Source organism: Gorilla gorilla, chromosome 3 (assembly GCF_029281585.2).
Source record: "Gorilla gorilla gorilla isolate KB3781 chromosome 3, NHGRI_mGorGor1-v2.1_pri, whole genome shotgun sequence".
Taxonomy (NCBI): Eukaryota; Metazoa; Chordata; class Mammalia; order Primates; family Hominidae; genus Gorilla; species Gorilla gorilla.
Genome location: NC_073227.2, coordinates 189,444,570 through 189,461,746, shown reverse-complemented (window position 1 = coordinate 189,461,746; position 17,177 = coordinate 189,444,570). Strand labels below are relative to the sequence as shown.

The window sequence follows — 17,177 nt, the reverse complement described above, 5'->3', positions numbered from 1 at the left end:
GGGGCTACTTTATCCACATTTGTAAGGTTCATCATGCCAGCTTTCAAAAGCAAACAATCTCTGTTGTTTAATCTAAGCTCCAGCCAGCTGCTTAGTAGCCCAGGCATGTTAACCCAGCAATTGGTTTCCCTAATCTGGACCCAGTTGAGTCAGTAAGATTCTGCTCTGTTCTTTTGTCTTTCTGGAGCTATGGTCCTAACTTTCACTTGCTTAAACTCTTGCAAGGTAAAGGTTTCCCCCCCGTGTTCCAGCTCCTGTATCTTGATCCTACTGTCTGCTGCCATGTTTTCCTGTGACGCAGTCCCTATAAGTCAGCCTGGACCTTTCCATTGGCCAACCGCCAAGCTTCTTGGCACCATACCTCACTTACCTCCCAGTACAGCTGCCAACTACCCAACACTGAGGAGCGTCTCTGCTCTCACCAACCAGTGTCTCTTGGGCTTCTGCTTATGGCTTGCTTTAGATTCTCCTGACATCTCCTTGCCTCTCCACACGTCTGTCAACTGCTTCTGTGACCTCAGGAGATGGCCTGCCAATCAATAGGTCTGCCTAAGCCCCAGGTCCTAGGTCCTCTGGACTGACACAGTCTGAGTCAGGTTCTAAAATGCCCCATTGCAGGAAATCTTTAATAAAGGTTTTCTTCCTGATAGAAAATTTCCTTCAAAGATTTTCTCTTATGACTGTCATATGTCTCATATGGTCAAAAGAGCTCAATGTTCTTAGGCGTCTGGTGCACTTACAAATACATGACAAGGAGGATCAAGATCTTTGGAACAGAAATTTAAAAAATCCAATGAGCATCTATGCTCTCCCTCTCAAACAAAAACAGCCTCCAAACCCAAAAAACTCTATAGGATACAAACATGACCAGCTAACTTTCAACAATGGAACATTTTATGAGACTTAATTATTCTAGAAGGGCATAATTTGTCAAGTTTGGACTTTCATAGACTGCAGAATAAGAGAAAACTAGTTAATAATACTGCAGATACTAACTAAATTAAATTTTAGTTCTGCTACCCCCAAAGAGGCAGAAGTGTGAATTTGATGACCCCTAGAATCACCAAATGGTTAAGTGAATTTTAATACAGTAATTATGGTCTGTTCACCTGAATTAATCCTTCAATGCTAAATGGACTGCTTTCTGTCATTTTTTTAAAGGTTGTAGTATACTTTAAGGGTTATTTTGGAAGTAAATGTAGGTGGAACCATATGTAGTTTGAAAACCTGTGGAACTGTTTTGAGTGACATGAGAATGAATGTCTAATGAAAATTATTTATTTGCAAGATTGATAGGTTAAAAAATCTAAATAGAATCTGAAACATTCATTTCTGTCAAAGGTAAAATGTAAGAAACAAATTCTTCATGTATATAAATCTGTATAAATAATCTACATAAATAACATATAAATGCAGAATTTAGAACGACATATTTAATTAAATGAACACATGAAAAAGTTTTTTACTGCCCCCTGCTGTCAGTTTCTTAAAGAATTATAGTCAAATTACTGTAAAGCTGACTCAAAGTGAATTAGTTGAACAAATTGGTCGGGGGAAAAAAATCGCCCACCTCTAATCACACCACTTTTCAGCCAGTAATGCTAATTTTTACTTCATGTGTGTGCACAATGAGGTCAGATTAAGAAACCAACACTAGCAAAGCTTGTGTTAGTGAGCAAAGGATCAGAGATACAGGGAAGTTTGTGATCTGTGAAATGCTATTAATAAGAAAGTACCAGTGTTTCAATTCAATCTTTAGGCAGTGATGTCTACTTTACCATTTTTTTCCAAATCAAATAATTTTGAGTTAACTTTTTTTTTTCTTTTTTTGAGACAGAGTCTCGCTCTGTCACCCAGGCTGGAGTGGAGTACAGTGATATGATCTTGGCTCACTGCAACCTCTGCCTCCCAGGTTCAAGTGATTCTTGTGCCTCAGACTCTTGAGTAGCTGGAATTACAGGCACTCGCCTCCATGCCTGCTAATTTTTTGTATTTTTAGTAGAGAGGGGGTTTCACCATGTTGGCCAGGCTTGTCTCAAACTCCTGGCCTTAGGTGATCTACCCACCTCAATCTCCCAAAGTGCTGGAATTACAGGCATGAGCCACTGTGCCTGGCCCTTGAGTTAACTTTTTAAATATTTATGTAATTTAGGTAAAGCATTCTGCATGAATAAAAGCAAAACTTCCCAGATAAATGAATATTCATTATTTTTGTAGTATAATCCTGACTTGTTATTTTCATTTTGCCATATAAAATTAAGAAATGAGAAATAATAAAGATAATAGGTAACACTACTGCAGCAGTTACTAGCTGCAAGGTACTGCTTTAATTTTCCCCATGTATTATTTAATCATAAAACAGAATGATGTAGGTATCATTATACTTCCCATTTCACAGATGAAGAAACTGAGTCACAGAGGGGTAGAGTAACTTGGGCAATGGAATCATGACTGGAAACCCTGCAGGGGGACTCCAGGATCTCTTTCCCCTTAACATTTTTGCACAGGGGAAGGTATAAACTCTACAATGAAGTCAGAAGAATGTATAGAAATTCTAATGAACATGGTGGTATGAGTGCCTATTAACTCTAAGTGCATACTCCCTTCACTGTTATTTCTTGCTGTCTCCATGCTCTAGTGGCCAGAGCCTGTGTAGGAATAACGGGCAGACCTGCGGAGCTCCTGACTTGATTTATCTTTCTTTCTTAGGAAAGTTCTGCCTTCCTTCTTTGCATCACATTGAAGGGGTGTGTGTGTATGTTACTGAATATGTGCCTATTTAGTCCATGCCTGAGACTAGATTATCCATTTGGGGGATAATTTTTGTTTGATTTTTGTTTCTTGTATATGAGAATCTTTTTTTTTTTTCTTTCCAACTTTTACATTCGGGGGTACGTGTGCAGGTTTGTTACGTGGGTAAATTACATGTTGCAGGGCTTTGGCATACAGATTATTTTGTCACCCAGGTAATGAGATTAGTACCTGATAGGTAGTTTTTTGATCCTCAGGCTTCTCCTACTCTCCCCTCTCAAGTAGGCCTCTGTGTTTATTGTTCCCTTTAATGCGTTATTGGGGGCTAATCTGAAGGTTGGCCTCTACACACTTGTGCCTTTCACTTCTAGATAGCAGCTAGTTTTAGCCATGCTTTCAACCGTCTTTAGCAACTCATATTCAAATATACACACACTTTTCATAGTACTTCGAGTACATCAGTTTCACATCTTAAGTGTGCCTATTTGTTACTAGTTCCACCATCTTAGAGAACAAACTGTTTCCACTGCTCTTTGCCTTCTCAAGTCCTTTGCCTTCCTTCCTTAGCACAGAGGGTGCATGACCACAGATATATCAGGCCAGGGACAACTAGGACAACTCGTAGTGGCGATTCTGGGCTGCTTCTCTCCTTGCAAGTACTCTACCTCAGTCTCCAGAGGGCTAATGACACAGGAAATCTTTCTTCCTCCCATATTAAAGTAACACCAAAGTCAACAAGATCATTTGCTATGCATAATACAAAAATTCATACCTGACTCGAGGAGTGGGGTTTCCCGTGACTCTACACTCCAGATAAACTCGGCTCCCTTCTGCTACTTCTTGGCTCCTCAGCTTTTGGATGAATCGAGGTGCAGCTGGGAAGTGGAGGGCGCTGTGGGGCTGTGGGTGAGACTTGCGGTTGTGTGGCACTGCCAAGTCCTGGTTGTCCTGGTAGCAATGCCTGGCCCCAGGGGACTTGACCTCTCTTTCTATCTCCCCTTGGTCTTCCGTAGGGCTCTGGCTGGCTGAGGCACTCAGCAGGGCTGACGGCTGATTTTTAGGAGACAGGTACCCACTGTCTGGTGACGAGGACTCCCCATTTGGGCTTCTGTTTCTTGGCTTTGCGGCTTTAAATATGGATGTCAGCTCCTCAATTAAATTAGCCGCCTTGTCACACAGCTGGCTCTGGGGGCCACCCTTTCTTTGATGTGGCGTTTTGGGCTTTACGTTTGTGCTGGGAGTTTTTGCACCACGCTTTTCAGCCTTTCGGAGGCTCCGGATGTAGCTGGGCCTGGTGAGCAGGGGTGACATGGCAGGTTTCCTCTTTGAAACAGATGAAGAGATACTCTTAGTTTGTTTCTCTGCCAGAGGCTGGACAGGTGTTGACCTGTTATCCTGAGGTCTCCTTGAGGTGTGTTCACCCAATTTGGTCTCCTTATGGGAAGGATGTTCACAGAGGCTTGCAGGAGAAGTATTGAAAATCTGCGAGATCTCCTTTTCTGAGTCAAAATCTTCTGTTTCGGAGTCGGCTATGGCTCTCCGGGCCAGGTCAAGACTCTTGTTTATCTCTTCCTGGCTGAGGAAAGCAGAAAGGCCTGGGAAGAAGTCAGTATTCTTGCTTTCTTCCTGCATGTCTGAGAGGGAGTCATAGAAGGACTCATGGGAGGAGGTCCCTGACATATTTGAACGGTCTTCATGCACTCTGTGTCTGCTTTCAGTAGGAAGGCCAGAGGCACTGGAAACTGTTTTCTGAAACTGTGTTCTGAAAGACAGCATAGAATGTCATTAGTAGCAATGATTTTTTCCCCATTTTAATCATAAAACTTGTAAGTCACAAATTGGGAGAAACATTAAAGTGAATGAATATAAGTTTTCTTTATTTTACAAGTTGGAAGAAATATCAAGTATACTTGTGTTGATCATTTTATGATTTTAATACATGCCCTGTGAGTGCTATCAAATATCTCACTAGGCAGTATTAAATCATTCAAAAAGATGATGTGTGCAGTAGGCACTATTAGTAGGACAGGGGCTCACAGTCAGCCCCCCGCCCACCTTACTCAAACTCTAATTTGATTAATGTAATGAGATCAATAGAATATTGATATTTTTAGTAAATCTGACTCTGATTATCCAACCCTAAACCACAAAATGCATTTTAAGGATTCCAATTTTCATTTATTTATAGTTTTCAGTGAAATCTTTGAAACTTTATTGTCTCCAGTTATGTTCATTCATATTCATTCACTCAACAGTCCAACAGATGGTAATAATCACTTATTAAATTTTAGGTGCTGGAAGTACAGCTGTGCTGTATGCCAGGGATGGGCAAACTTTTCTGGAAAGGGCCAGATGGTAGATACTCTTGACTTTGTGAGCTGTTCAGCCTCTATTATAATTACTCAACTCTGCATGGGCATGAAACCAGCCATAGATGATGGAAATGAATGAGCATGACTGTGTGCCAATAAAACTTTGTGGACACTCATATTTGAATTTTATGTCATTTTAATGTGTTAAAACTATTATTATTTTGATATTTAATTTTTAAACAATAGTTTTAAAATGAGAAAAACATTCTTAGTTTGCAGGGCATACAAAAAGGGTTGGGATGGGTTTGGCTCAGGGGCTGAAATTTGCTGACCCTTCATCCAGACTTACAGCACAGTTATCATGTTCAAGGAGTTAAAAGTCATGGGAGGTAGTAAAGTGGAGGAGATAGAGAAGATATTAAACAAATAATATGTTAATAATATAAAATTTTGATAAGGCTTTTAAGGAAAGTGAGAAAAACCTGGGGGCTATGAGAGTCTAATCTAATCTTAAAGGGCGTGAGATAACTAGAGGCCTGGCATAGAACACTTACATGGGAATATCAGCAGAATTAAATAAAAGGTGTTCCATTATCTGTAAGCTATTACAGCTTTAAATTCCACTGACATTTTGAACTATATATTGTGAGGCAATGACTCCTTGTTACTCTAAGTGTGCCATTCTTTTGCTATATATTGTTCATAGAATACTGAGAGGGAAGATCTAGAAAACATCAGCGGTGATGTCTGCCACAAGACTGAGTCTAGGAGTGAATAACGGAAGCTTCCTGGATGTGATGAACCTCAACTTTCTACCTCGTGTCAGTCAGGAGTAAACTTGGTGGGACATTCCCCAGAAATGGTGTGTCTTCAGAGGACTGAATTGAGTTGCTTGTGTAGAAGTATCTTCCCATCTAAGAAAATCTCTAATTTCAAAAAACATTATGCAAGAGTCGAGGGGGTTGTAGAAATCCAGCTCAAGAGCCTACTGCTTCACTGGATGCAGTGAGTCATAGACCTGCTGTTTAATAGAGGATAGTTAATCAGAGATCCTGAAACTCAATGTTAACATACCCCATCTTCTTAAGTGGAATACTGTACTTTTGTCTTACATGTCTTCTTAGAAAGACAGTTACTTTTTTTGTGCGTGAATTATTAGATTCACCACATGCTAGCCCTACTCTATCTACTGAACCATATTTCGCACTCTTCTTCAAGTAAATCCTTAATCCTTCAGAGGGTGTCATCATTCTCCCTGACTTTACTAACCCAAATATCACTGTAATTCCTTTGTCCTGTCTGTGCTGCAGGATAGAAACATCCTGACTGGTCTCCAGTTATTCAGATATGGCTCATATATGAGGAACAATTATATTCAGTGTATTTTTAATACTTGAATGTATTTTCTTCATGAGAAACAGGCAGTTAAAGTATGATTTTGAAAAGGCAAAGGTATAGTAATATATAAAAATCAAATAACATGTATTTGAGCTTTTATTTAACAATTGAAAAAATCAGTAATATATTACAATTATTTCAAAGGAGACGCTGAAGATGAGACACATGTAGGCAATCAGGCATGCTGATATGAAGTTGGTAATAGATTTGAAACGGGTTAATATCTATAGAGCAATAAAATACAATGTTTGGAATCATAAGAGTGGAAAACTATAGCATTTCTACTAGAAAAAAAATCATTTGTATATCTATGCACCAGTATAATTTGCATTGTTTTTAGATTTTTCCAACTTACAGAGTTGTAAAATTGTAAAGACAATAAAAGGCATAGACCCCTGTGGAATTAGATGATGCTGGAAGGTCCACCAGAGCCAATCCAGCAATGGTACTGGGTGTCTATTGCAAGGACACCCAGTACCATTTTGTATATTTCAAAACGTTTTATAGTTTGTCCTACCAAGGCAGCCTGGTTTCTCTCAGTAATGAGCTCTGAAGTACAATTGGCCCCTCAGTCAGCACACATGGTAGATAACTTTAGGGGAAGCCAGGATCAGGATCAACTCTTACAAGGTGTGGGGAGATGAGCCGTTAGGTAACATGGATCCAGAAGAGACATGAAGGTGGAGAGGGGGAGACTCGGGGGCTGAAAGTAGGTTTGTGTACCAAAGGCACAACAGACTGTATTTTCATTTATTGCATTTCTTGTAAAATTTATTTTTCTTTGAAAGAAAGCTACTGTGTTTTTTATTTATTATTTATTTATTTATTATGGCCTGAAAGAAATTCAGTTTTTGTGTTGAAATCAGTGCTAAAGGAGATTGAAAAAACATTTTGTGTCAACCAAACCTGTGGTAGATTAAGCTGAAAATCCAAGGAAATAATTGCAACAAAACCTTTGATTCTTGACATGACGAAATTGTGAAGCCTAAGCTGGGATAGATGTACTACATGGACCAGAATTACCCATTCAAAGTGTATTTATGGACTGTCTACCACATGCCTGGTAGTGCGCTAGGGACGGGGATATAACCTTGAAAAAGAGAAGGTTTTTGCCCTCATGGAACTTAATACAAATTACAACTAAATAATAAGCTTATATAATTGAGTATGTCTTTTTTAAATTGTATTTTATTTTTTAAATTGACAAATAATAATTGTACATAATTATGGGGTACCTAGTGATGTTTCAATACATACAATTTATAGTGATCAGATCAGGGCAACTAGCATATTCATCTCTAACATTTATGATTTCTTTGTGTTGGGAACATTCAACATCGTCCTTCTAGCCATTTGAAACTATAGAGTATGTTATTGTTAGCTATAGTCATCCTGCAGTGGTATAGAAAAACAAAGTGCTGTGATAGCACCTAGAAGCAACAGCAAGGTCAGGATCAGGAAACCTTTGTGAAAGAGAGAAAGCTGAAAGAATGATGTGTGAGGGATGAGGAAGAGCGGGGAGGTGAAGAGGATACTGGCAAATATGTATTCTAAGACTTGGATCCCAGAGAGCACATGGCAGACTCAGGTAACTCCACTAAGCATTTCAGCTAAACAGAAATCTATCTGGAGATGGGAAAATAACCAGAGATAAGGCTAGAAAGCAGGAGTTAGGTCAGAGAGGGCCTGGAGCCATGCAGAGAACTTGCATTTTATGTTATGGGTAGTCAGTAGGCAAGGAAGAGTGTTAAGTCCTTGAGAAACATCACCAGACTTACATTTTTGAGAGATAACTGATTGCAGTCTGGATCGGGGACAGAGGTAGGGAAAGAGGAAGACAAGACTGACAGTAGGGCGGTCCGTGAGAAGGCTTGTGCAGTAATCCAGGGGGTGCGCACATTTATCATGGTTTCACGTTTGGTGTTGCCGTCATCTGGACGTCTTCATTTTGGAGAATTCCTCATATTCTGAGGCTCAGTGGGAAACTGAACTCACTTGTAATGGGATGTGAAATCTCCAAGTATTTTCTTTCCCAGCCCCTTGGAGACTGGGCACAAGTCTTGGCATTTGGCCTAGACAGCGATTAGATGTGTCCTTCTTGGACTCTGAAGTGAGAGCTGGTGATTCAGGGAAGCAGTGGGTCCAGGGTCCACAAGACAGATGATAGAAAGGAAAGAACTTGGTAATTGATTAAAGGCAGAGGTGATGCAGAGGCAGGATTACAGGTTTCTCACCTCAACAACCAGATGACTGGTACCATTAACTTACATGCTACCAGTGGAGGAACAAGTTTTTTTTTTTTTTTTTTTTTTTTTTTTTAAGCTTGATTTTGATTTGAGCCTTTTGCAGTTGAGGGACCTTTGGTAACTCTGGTGTTGATGTCTAGGAGATTTGAGATGCTGATCTAGAGCCCAGGAGAATGGAGAACAGAGCTGGATTGGGGATTATTAGCCTATGGGTGGCACTTTAAGACATGGGAATGCATAAGGTCATCGAGGAAAAAAGAAGGAGAAGATAGAATCCTTCGAATAATCACAGGGAAGCAAGAAAAGCTAGATATCATGGAAGCTGGGAAAGAAAATATCTCAGGAAGCTGTACATGTCCTTTTGATTTTAGCAACTTGGGAATATTTAGCACCATTGCAACAGCACTTTCGGTGTATGCAACAGAAATATAAGCCAGATTGCTACATGGAAGGAAAGGAAAGAAGGAAAGAAAGAAAATATTACAGATGTGGTGGTTTGTTTTGGAAAGATCATAGAAAGAAGGAGAGACAGAAGGTAGTAGTTGAACAAAAGTATAGACTCTGGTGAGGTTTGTTCATTTTTAGGATAGAGCACTGTAACATGTTTTATACAAACCAAATTAGGCAGTAAGAAGGGAGAAGCTGAAAATAAATGTAAGAAAGCGGGGATGATTTATAGGTCAGCTCTCAAAAGATGTAAGAAGAAATGAGTTATTATAGGACAAACGGAGTATGAGGTGTTCAGCTTCCAGTAGGAAGGGGGCAGTTCTTTCATTGTTAAAGGAGAGAAGTAACAAAGGGTGTATGTGTGTTGGGGCATGGGGGGCGGTAAGAGAGAAAGGGAAAGAGAGAGAAACATGAGATTCTCTGCAAAATTTGTAATAGAAAGAAAGGAGAGTTCCCAAACTGAGACTTCTGTGCATTGGAGGTTTATGAGGACAGAAGATGATTTGAAATAGCTGTTGTAGAAAAAGGGGGAAGGAAGTTTCCTAAGAAGGATTTATGGGTAGAGGTGAGGGCCTGGTTGAAGTTAGATGTCATGTATTTATAGTGTCATTAATCTGTGTGATTGTGCAATTCTCTCCACCAGAGCTCAGCCATCCAGGTGAAGGTACAGAGATAGATGATCCCAGTTTAACATGCAGGTAAAATGGGAGGGAAGTGGGCAAGGCCATTGAAAATATGGTCAAGGAAAAGGTGGCCTTTGACATATATGCTGGGTTGGAATTCATGGGTAGGAGTTTGAATGTAGAGATTGTCTTTGTTTTTTTGAACCAATGTCAGAGTTGAGTAGTTGCAACAGAGACTATATGGCACATGAAGTCTAAAATACTTACCTGCGCTTTTACAGGAAAAAATTGCCAACCCCTTCTATAGAACATTAGCTACCTAATGAATTCATATAACACATATAAAGGCTATTAATGATCACGATGGTTGATAATGATAATGGCTAATAATGGACTGCTTACCCTGCGGTGGGCATTGTGCCCAGAGTCATCATGTAGATTATTTCATTTAAAATCCTCACAGCAGCCTCTGGTTTAGAAAGAAGGAAATGGAGGCAGAAAATCTGAGTGGGAGAACCAAGGTTTAAGCCCAGGGAATAACTCCAGAGCTCATGTTCTATGCACTTTACCATCTTACCATTGTAGTTTTCATAATTGAGAATCCTAAGCAATGTATCAAACTAACAAAACTGTGGATCAGAAATCAGAGTTCTGCTATTAATTCAATTGCTTTTTAGTTCCAAATGAACATAATATGATACATTTTAAAACTTCACAAGGAGCATTATATAACAAAGCTTAAAGCAAACTTCTGAATGATGAAAACATTTTCAATTCTTAATGTAGGGAGTGTTTGCTGGAGGCAGATTATCTCACCTGCTTATTAACTCATATTTTGGTTTTAAAGAGGCGCCATCTGACAGGATCCAGTAGTCAGGATTAGGTGTAGCTTTAAAACTGCTTGCACATTGAAAAAGAAAATAGTAGTTCTATGGCATATCTGGTTCAGGCTTAATTTGCAACCCAGTTATTGCCGCGGGAACATGCACGTGGTCTAGGGAAAATGCTCATTCAATGAGGATGAACGAGGGCGGTTTCCAAGCGGGCCAAGTTCACTGCAAAATTGTGCTTCAGAGATTTCCATGTCAGTCAGCACTCCAAAATGAAAAGGTCAAAATCAAAAGGAATGAAACACAACCACAAACATCTCCATCATTTGCCTGAGATTTCATGTTTTCTGTCAAACAGTGCTCTTGGTAATTCTATGCCGGTGTGATAGACACAGAAGATGAAATAGACTAAAAAGACCCACTAATACTGCTGTTAATGAGTGAAGAGGAAATGAGGTAAACACCAGTGCCATTAAAGTGGTTCTACTTTAGTAAGTAGCATTGAAAGATTTTGAAATTTTGAGGAATAAAGGATTCTTTGGCATCTTTAAATTGTCCTGTCCCCTGCCTCCTCACTTTTCTCAGAAGGAATCTGAATTTCCTAGAAATTCTTCTGTCCTCTTCTTTTTCTCATCCTTGTCTTATCCATCATCTCCAGCTTTAGCAGTTTAGCTTAATTGTCATTTTCCCTAAAACGCTCATTAGCCACAGCCATTTTTTTTTTTTTTTTGAGTTGGAGTCTCACTTTGTCGCCCAGGCTGGAGTGCAGTGGCATGATCTCAGTTCACTGCAACATCCACCTGCCGGGTTCAAGAGATTCTCCTTCCTCAGTCTCCCGAGTAGCTGGGGCTACAGCTGCCTGCCACCACGCCCAGCTGATTTTTGTATTTTTAGTAGAGACGGGGTTTCACCATATTGGCCAGGCTGGTCTTGAACTCCTGACCTTGTGATCTGCCCACCTTAGCCTCCCAAAATGCTGGGATTACAGGTGTGAGCCACCATGCCCGGCCAACCACAACTGTTCTTTAATTTGCTTGAAGTTGCATAGCATTATGTTCTTCACCATGGAGGAAATGACTCTTCCTTGGCCTTGCCCATCTTATAGTCATGCTTCCTTTCTTCTACTTCCCTTTCCCGGAATAGTAAGTTGAACATGAAATCAACGGAACAACTGCTTAGTTGTGCAAGAGAAGCTTCAAGGAGGACAAAGATGAGCCAGGCATAGTTATTCTCCTTAAATGATCTTACAATCCAGTAGGAGGGATTAGACGAGAGTAAAAAATAACTCAGTTACAAGGAGGAGCGTGATAATTGCTATTAAAATAGTTTCAACAAATTGCAGTAAGGGATAAAAATGGTAAGAGAGATCATAGGTACAAATTGTGTCACGTCACTCTTTTGGTTTTTATTTTTTTCCTATGATGCTCCCCGGCTGATGAGAAAAGTTCCAAAGCACGATGTGCAGGTTAAACATACCCGTGGACAGCCTGAGCTGATGGAAATGTTCCAGCCTCACCCTCTGTCATCACCAACACACATGCACTCAGGCCTCCCTGGCCCACTCACCATTCCTCAAATACTTCAGATTCTTTCTGGTTTTCACACCTTTGCACTTGCTGCTCCTTTTGCTTAATATGTGCTTCCTTTCTCTTTTTCTTTTTTTTTTTTTGAGACGGAGTCTCGCTCTGTCGCCCAGGCTGGAGTGCAGTGGCTCCATCTTGGCTCACTGCAACCTCCGCCTCCCAGGTTCACACCATTCTCTTGCCTCAGCCTCCTGAGTAGCTGGGACTACAGGCGCCCACCACCACGCCTGGCTAATTTTTGTATTTTTAGTAGAGACGGGGTTTCCCCTTGTTAGCAGGATGGTCTCGATCTCTTGACCTTGTCATCCATCCGCCTCGGCCTCCCAAAGTGCTGGGATTACAGGCATGAGCCACTGTGTCCAGCCCTCTTTCTGTTTTTCAAACTCCAGTTCATCCTTGAAAACTTTCTTAAATTTTACCACTTTTTGGTGCTTTCTAACAGTTCCCCGATCAATATAATTTGCTTCTTCTTCCAAGCATGTTACTTTGCATTGCGTTTCTCATAGCAGTCATCATATTAAATTACAAGTATTTGTTTAGAGAATGCTTTCCTCATTCAACTGTGAGCCCCATGGAAGCAGGAGCTGTGACTGGCGTCTTTGTATGGCAAATGCTTAGCACACTGCCTAGGTTACAGCAGATGATGGAGAAAAGCTAAGAAATACTGGGTGTTTGAAATGTGATTTGAGCCCTGGATAGGATTTGACACACATGTGAACAAAGGCACGAGGCAGGAAATGTTCTGATGACTGATTTCCTTTCAGCCTCCCAGAACCTGCTGTGACATTTCTCTGGGACATGCTCTCTTCAGCTAAATGTTATTCTGCTCTTTTGAGTGAGGGTCTCGTTCTGTCTCCCGGCCTGGACTGCAATGGCATGATCATAGCTCACTGCAGCCTTGAATTCCTGGGCTCAAGGGATCCTCCTGCCTCATCCTCCTGAGTAGCTAGAACTACACGTGTGCATCGTCAGGCCTGGCTAAATTTTAAAATATATTTTTGTAGAAACGAGGTCTCCCTTTTTTGCCTATGCCAGTCTCAAACTCCTGGACTCAAGGGCTCCTCCTGCCTTGGCCTCCCAAAGTTCTGGGATTACAGACGTGAGCCACTGAGTGCAGCTAAACGTTATTCTGCTCTTAAACTAGGTTTTTCTTCTGTTTTATCAACTGTTACTTGTGTCCTGGGCTCTGTTTTCTGGTAAAAACTTGATAGAGTAATCAGTGCTAAATGTTAGTGTATACATATAACACATAGCTGTTTGTGTCTACATATAAAATACACTTTACCTGCTCATTTCGCTAATGCAAAATCAGTCATAGGTCAGACATTGTGTTAAAAAAAAGTATCTATAAAGACGTGGATGTTAATGTTTCTCATTACCCTCAAAGAAAGTTTCTCATGAAAAAATTTGGAACTAGAAAAGCATTTATTCTATTTTCTGGCAATTCTGTTAGACAAAGAATTCTGTAAACTTTGATGACTCTTTCACACGGACACTAGCAAGCTCAGGGTTAAATTTCCAGTCATAGAAATTCAGATGTTTTTAGCTAAAAAAAAATTTTTTTTGCTTACTTTTCTCATTGTTTTATTCAGTCAGCGTTTATTTATTGAGTGCCTACTATGTGCTAGGCACCTCTTTCATAGGCCAGGGACATAGCTGGAAAGAAGATAGATTCTCTGTCCTAGGGAGTTAAGATTCTAAGAAAAGAAAGGACAAGGGTAGTAAATTGAGAAAACATTTCAAGTTCAAAGCTTTTTATACTTGGTTTGATCTTCTGTATTTTCTTAATTGATTTTGGGCAATTGTACTATGCTTTTATTGCATACAGCCTCAAACTAGCTTTGAAAGTTGTTAGGGTGCAGACATATAAGATAAAATGAAATGCACATTCGCATGTTAATGTTCACATCTACAGACCACTGCTGTTTTGAGGGGCACACCCTTGGCGGGGAGGGTGGTGAAAGTCACAAGAGGAGAACATGCTCAGGTCAATGGTCCTTTAGGTTCCTTCAGAGTGTACCATGGGGGCAGCTGCTGTGTCACCTCATGGCGCTCTGAAGGGAAATTATCCCAGGTGAATTTCGACGTGTGCGTAATGCCAAACTCTTCATCTTAAGCAAACATTTGGTGAAGCAAAGGTTTGGGAGGGTTGGCAAATACTGTGAGTCATTACAGAATCCTATCGACCTTGAACTGTCAACAGGCAGCTTATATCCTTATAAGCATCTTGGCTTATCCTAAGCAAATATTGCTTTCAAATGTAAATATCCACGGTGACCTATTTTGTTAACTCCCTGGGCATATCTCATTCTTCTTCTTCTCTTTTCTTTTCAATTTTGCCCCTGCTGTAGTAGTGCGATGGTCTGATCATAGCTCACTGCAACCTTGATCTAGTGGGCTCAAAGGATCCTTTTGCTTTAGCTTCCCAAGTAGCTGGGACTACAGGTGCATGTCACCAAGTCCTGCTAATTCTTTTTTATTTTCTGTAGAGATAGGGTCTCCCTTCATTGCCCAGTCTTGTCTTGAACTCTTGGCCTCAGCAATCCTCCTGCCTCAGGCTCCCGAGCTGCTGGGATTACAGGCACAAGCCACCAGGCCTGGCTATTTCATTCTTTCGTAAGGAATTTTATGTCACTTAATTTATAGATTACTTTTAATTGTAATTTTATGGTTTGCAACTTCTCCCTAAGTTAGTGTCATCTGAATTCTGTTAGATTCATGGTATACTATAAAATATAGAACATACAAATAAGTTTTCATTGGTATGTATATTACACATTTGACATAAGTAATTTTATGAATCTTATCTTGGCATGACTATCCTAATATTTGGCAAAACATTTATTTTTTAGATCCTGAATATGTACTATAGGCATAAATGTATATGGTTCACATTCATATATGAATATACAAATGATAGAAAAAATAGACAAATTTAAAAATTATGACTACCATTTGCCTTTAAAGTTGCTGACTTTTGGGGATAGATTACCTGAAAGCCAGCTCTGTGATATTTGGGATAATCCTCTATGTTGTCAGTTAAGAAATATTTATAGGGGGCTGGGCATGGTGGCTCACATCTGTACTCCCAGCACTTTTGGAGGCTGAGGCAGGAAGATCGCTTGAGCCCAGGAGTTCAATACCAGCCTGGGCAACATAGTTAGATTTCATCTCTACAAAAATACAGAAAAAAACCCAAAAACTTAGCTGAGTGTGGTGGTGTGTGCCTGTAGCCCCAGCTACTCCAGAGGCTGAGGTGGGAGGATTGTTTGAGTCCAAGAGTTCTAGGCTGCAGTGAGCGATGATCAGGTCACTGCATTCCAGCTTGGGCAAAAGAGTGAGACCCTGACTCAAAAAACAAACAAGACTTATGGGACCACCCCCTGGCATGTTCCCCATGAATCAAGGCACTATTGACTGTTGAAATTGAAACAGATTTCTTTGACGTGGAGGAACTTGGGGAAGACAAGGAATATACATGAGAAAGAGCAGAGTCTAGTAAGTAGAAAGAATTCAGTGACAATGCAAGTTGTTCCTACATAACAGCTTGGAAGTTACCTGCTTTCAAAAGTGAACAGTTTGATCCTCAGAACAATCCATGTAGTAGGTGTTATTTTTCTATTTTATTGTTTGTATTACCCACAACTGCAGCAGAAAAAGTTTCAATTATTTGGCCCAAACTGAGCCATCAGAAAGTGGCAGACTCAGGGTGGAAGCCTGCATTTAACTGCAAAGTTTTCTTCTCTCATTGGAGATATTATAGGAAATTACTTTAAAAATTTAGATAAGGGGAAAACTTTTGAAGTCTGTTTGTGAAATACTTTTAGAGTCGATGAAGAACTGCTACAATTTTGAAAGAAAAAGTTTGATGTTAGAAAAACATTGACAGGCAGTAAGGATCACTTAATACCATGTACCACATTCAGCAGATTCTTTAGAGAGTCCAGGTGGAATAGCTAAATTCCCATAGTCATTTAAAAATGTATATATAGATAGGAATAAATATATGAAAATGGTTGGAATAACATACACCAAACAATCAACACTGACCTCTGTGGGGGGATTTAGGCAGGGGTAAGAGTTGAAAGGTGGGACATTCAGGGGGATCTTTTGTTGCTTATTTTGTAATTTTTGAAAAAAGTTATAAGTGATTTTTAATTTTAGGTTTAGCAGTTTTATTTATTTTCATATTTAAGCAATTACTAAAAAAGTAATGCAAACTATTGATACAAAAATTAGATATTGAAATATCTTTTAATAAAACCTAAACTATGAAAACCAAAGTTAGAAAAGTTTTAACACTTAATTTTCGTGCTTCAGAATCACAGGCAACCCCCCTAGACTAAATCAATAAAGTCCCTCCCTTCCTCCCTCCCTCTCTCCCTCCCTTCTGCCTCCCTTCCCCCTTCTTCCATGTCTCCCTCCCTTCCTCCCTCCCATCCTCCCTCCCATCCTCCCTCCCTCCCTTCTCCCTTCCTTCTTCCCTGTCTCCCTTTCTTTCTTCCTTCCTTTTTTTTTTTTTTTTTTTTGCTACAAAGGGTCCTTTAGGGCAAAAGTCAAACATGAAAATTTTATGAAATTTTATGTTTGATGCAGAAAATGCACTACAACTTTATAATTTATTTCTTAATAAATACACATGGATTATTTTCCTTTCTAATTATTAAATTATCAATGCAGGAAGATATATTTATCCTACAGTTTTAAATATCTCTTTAAACAGCTTATTTAATCTCAATTTTAAGGACATAATCTAATAGCTCATTTAATGCAGAAACAGCCAAATAAGATACTTTACAGAGTTTTTGAAGTTATCCCATGTCCTCTTCATCTTATCAACTTTATTCACCATACTGAGTCCATTGCAAATATTTAGATTTTACTTCTGAATTATCCATTTCCATTACCATTATCCAATTCAGGGCTTTATTCTTCTCACTTAAATTCAAAACCTCTTTACCAAATTTGCTTCTATATTCTCTAATAT

General features: G+C 39.7%; 1 protein-coding gene across 8 annotated transcripts in view; it reads right to left on the bottom strand.

Annotated features, from left to right (window-relative positions):
* PALLD (palladin, cytoskeletal associated protein) overlaps window positions 1-17,177 on the bottom strand; it is a 435,452-nt gene that overhangs the window by 416,588 nt on the left and 1,687 nt on the right. For all 8 annotated transcript variants that reach the window (XM_055385765.2, XM_063705635.1, XM_063705637.1 and 5 more), the window contains exon 2: window positions 3,524-4,513. In XM_055385765.2, coding sequence (XP_055241740.2) covers window positions 3,524-4,431 — 908 coding nt within the window. In that variant the 5' untranslated portion in view covers window positions 4,432-4,513. The remainder of the gene's footprint in view (window positions 1-3,523; window positions 4,514-17,177) is intronic.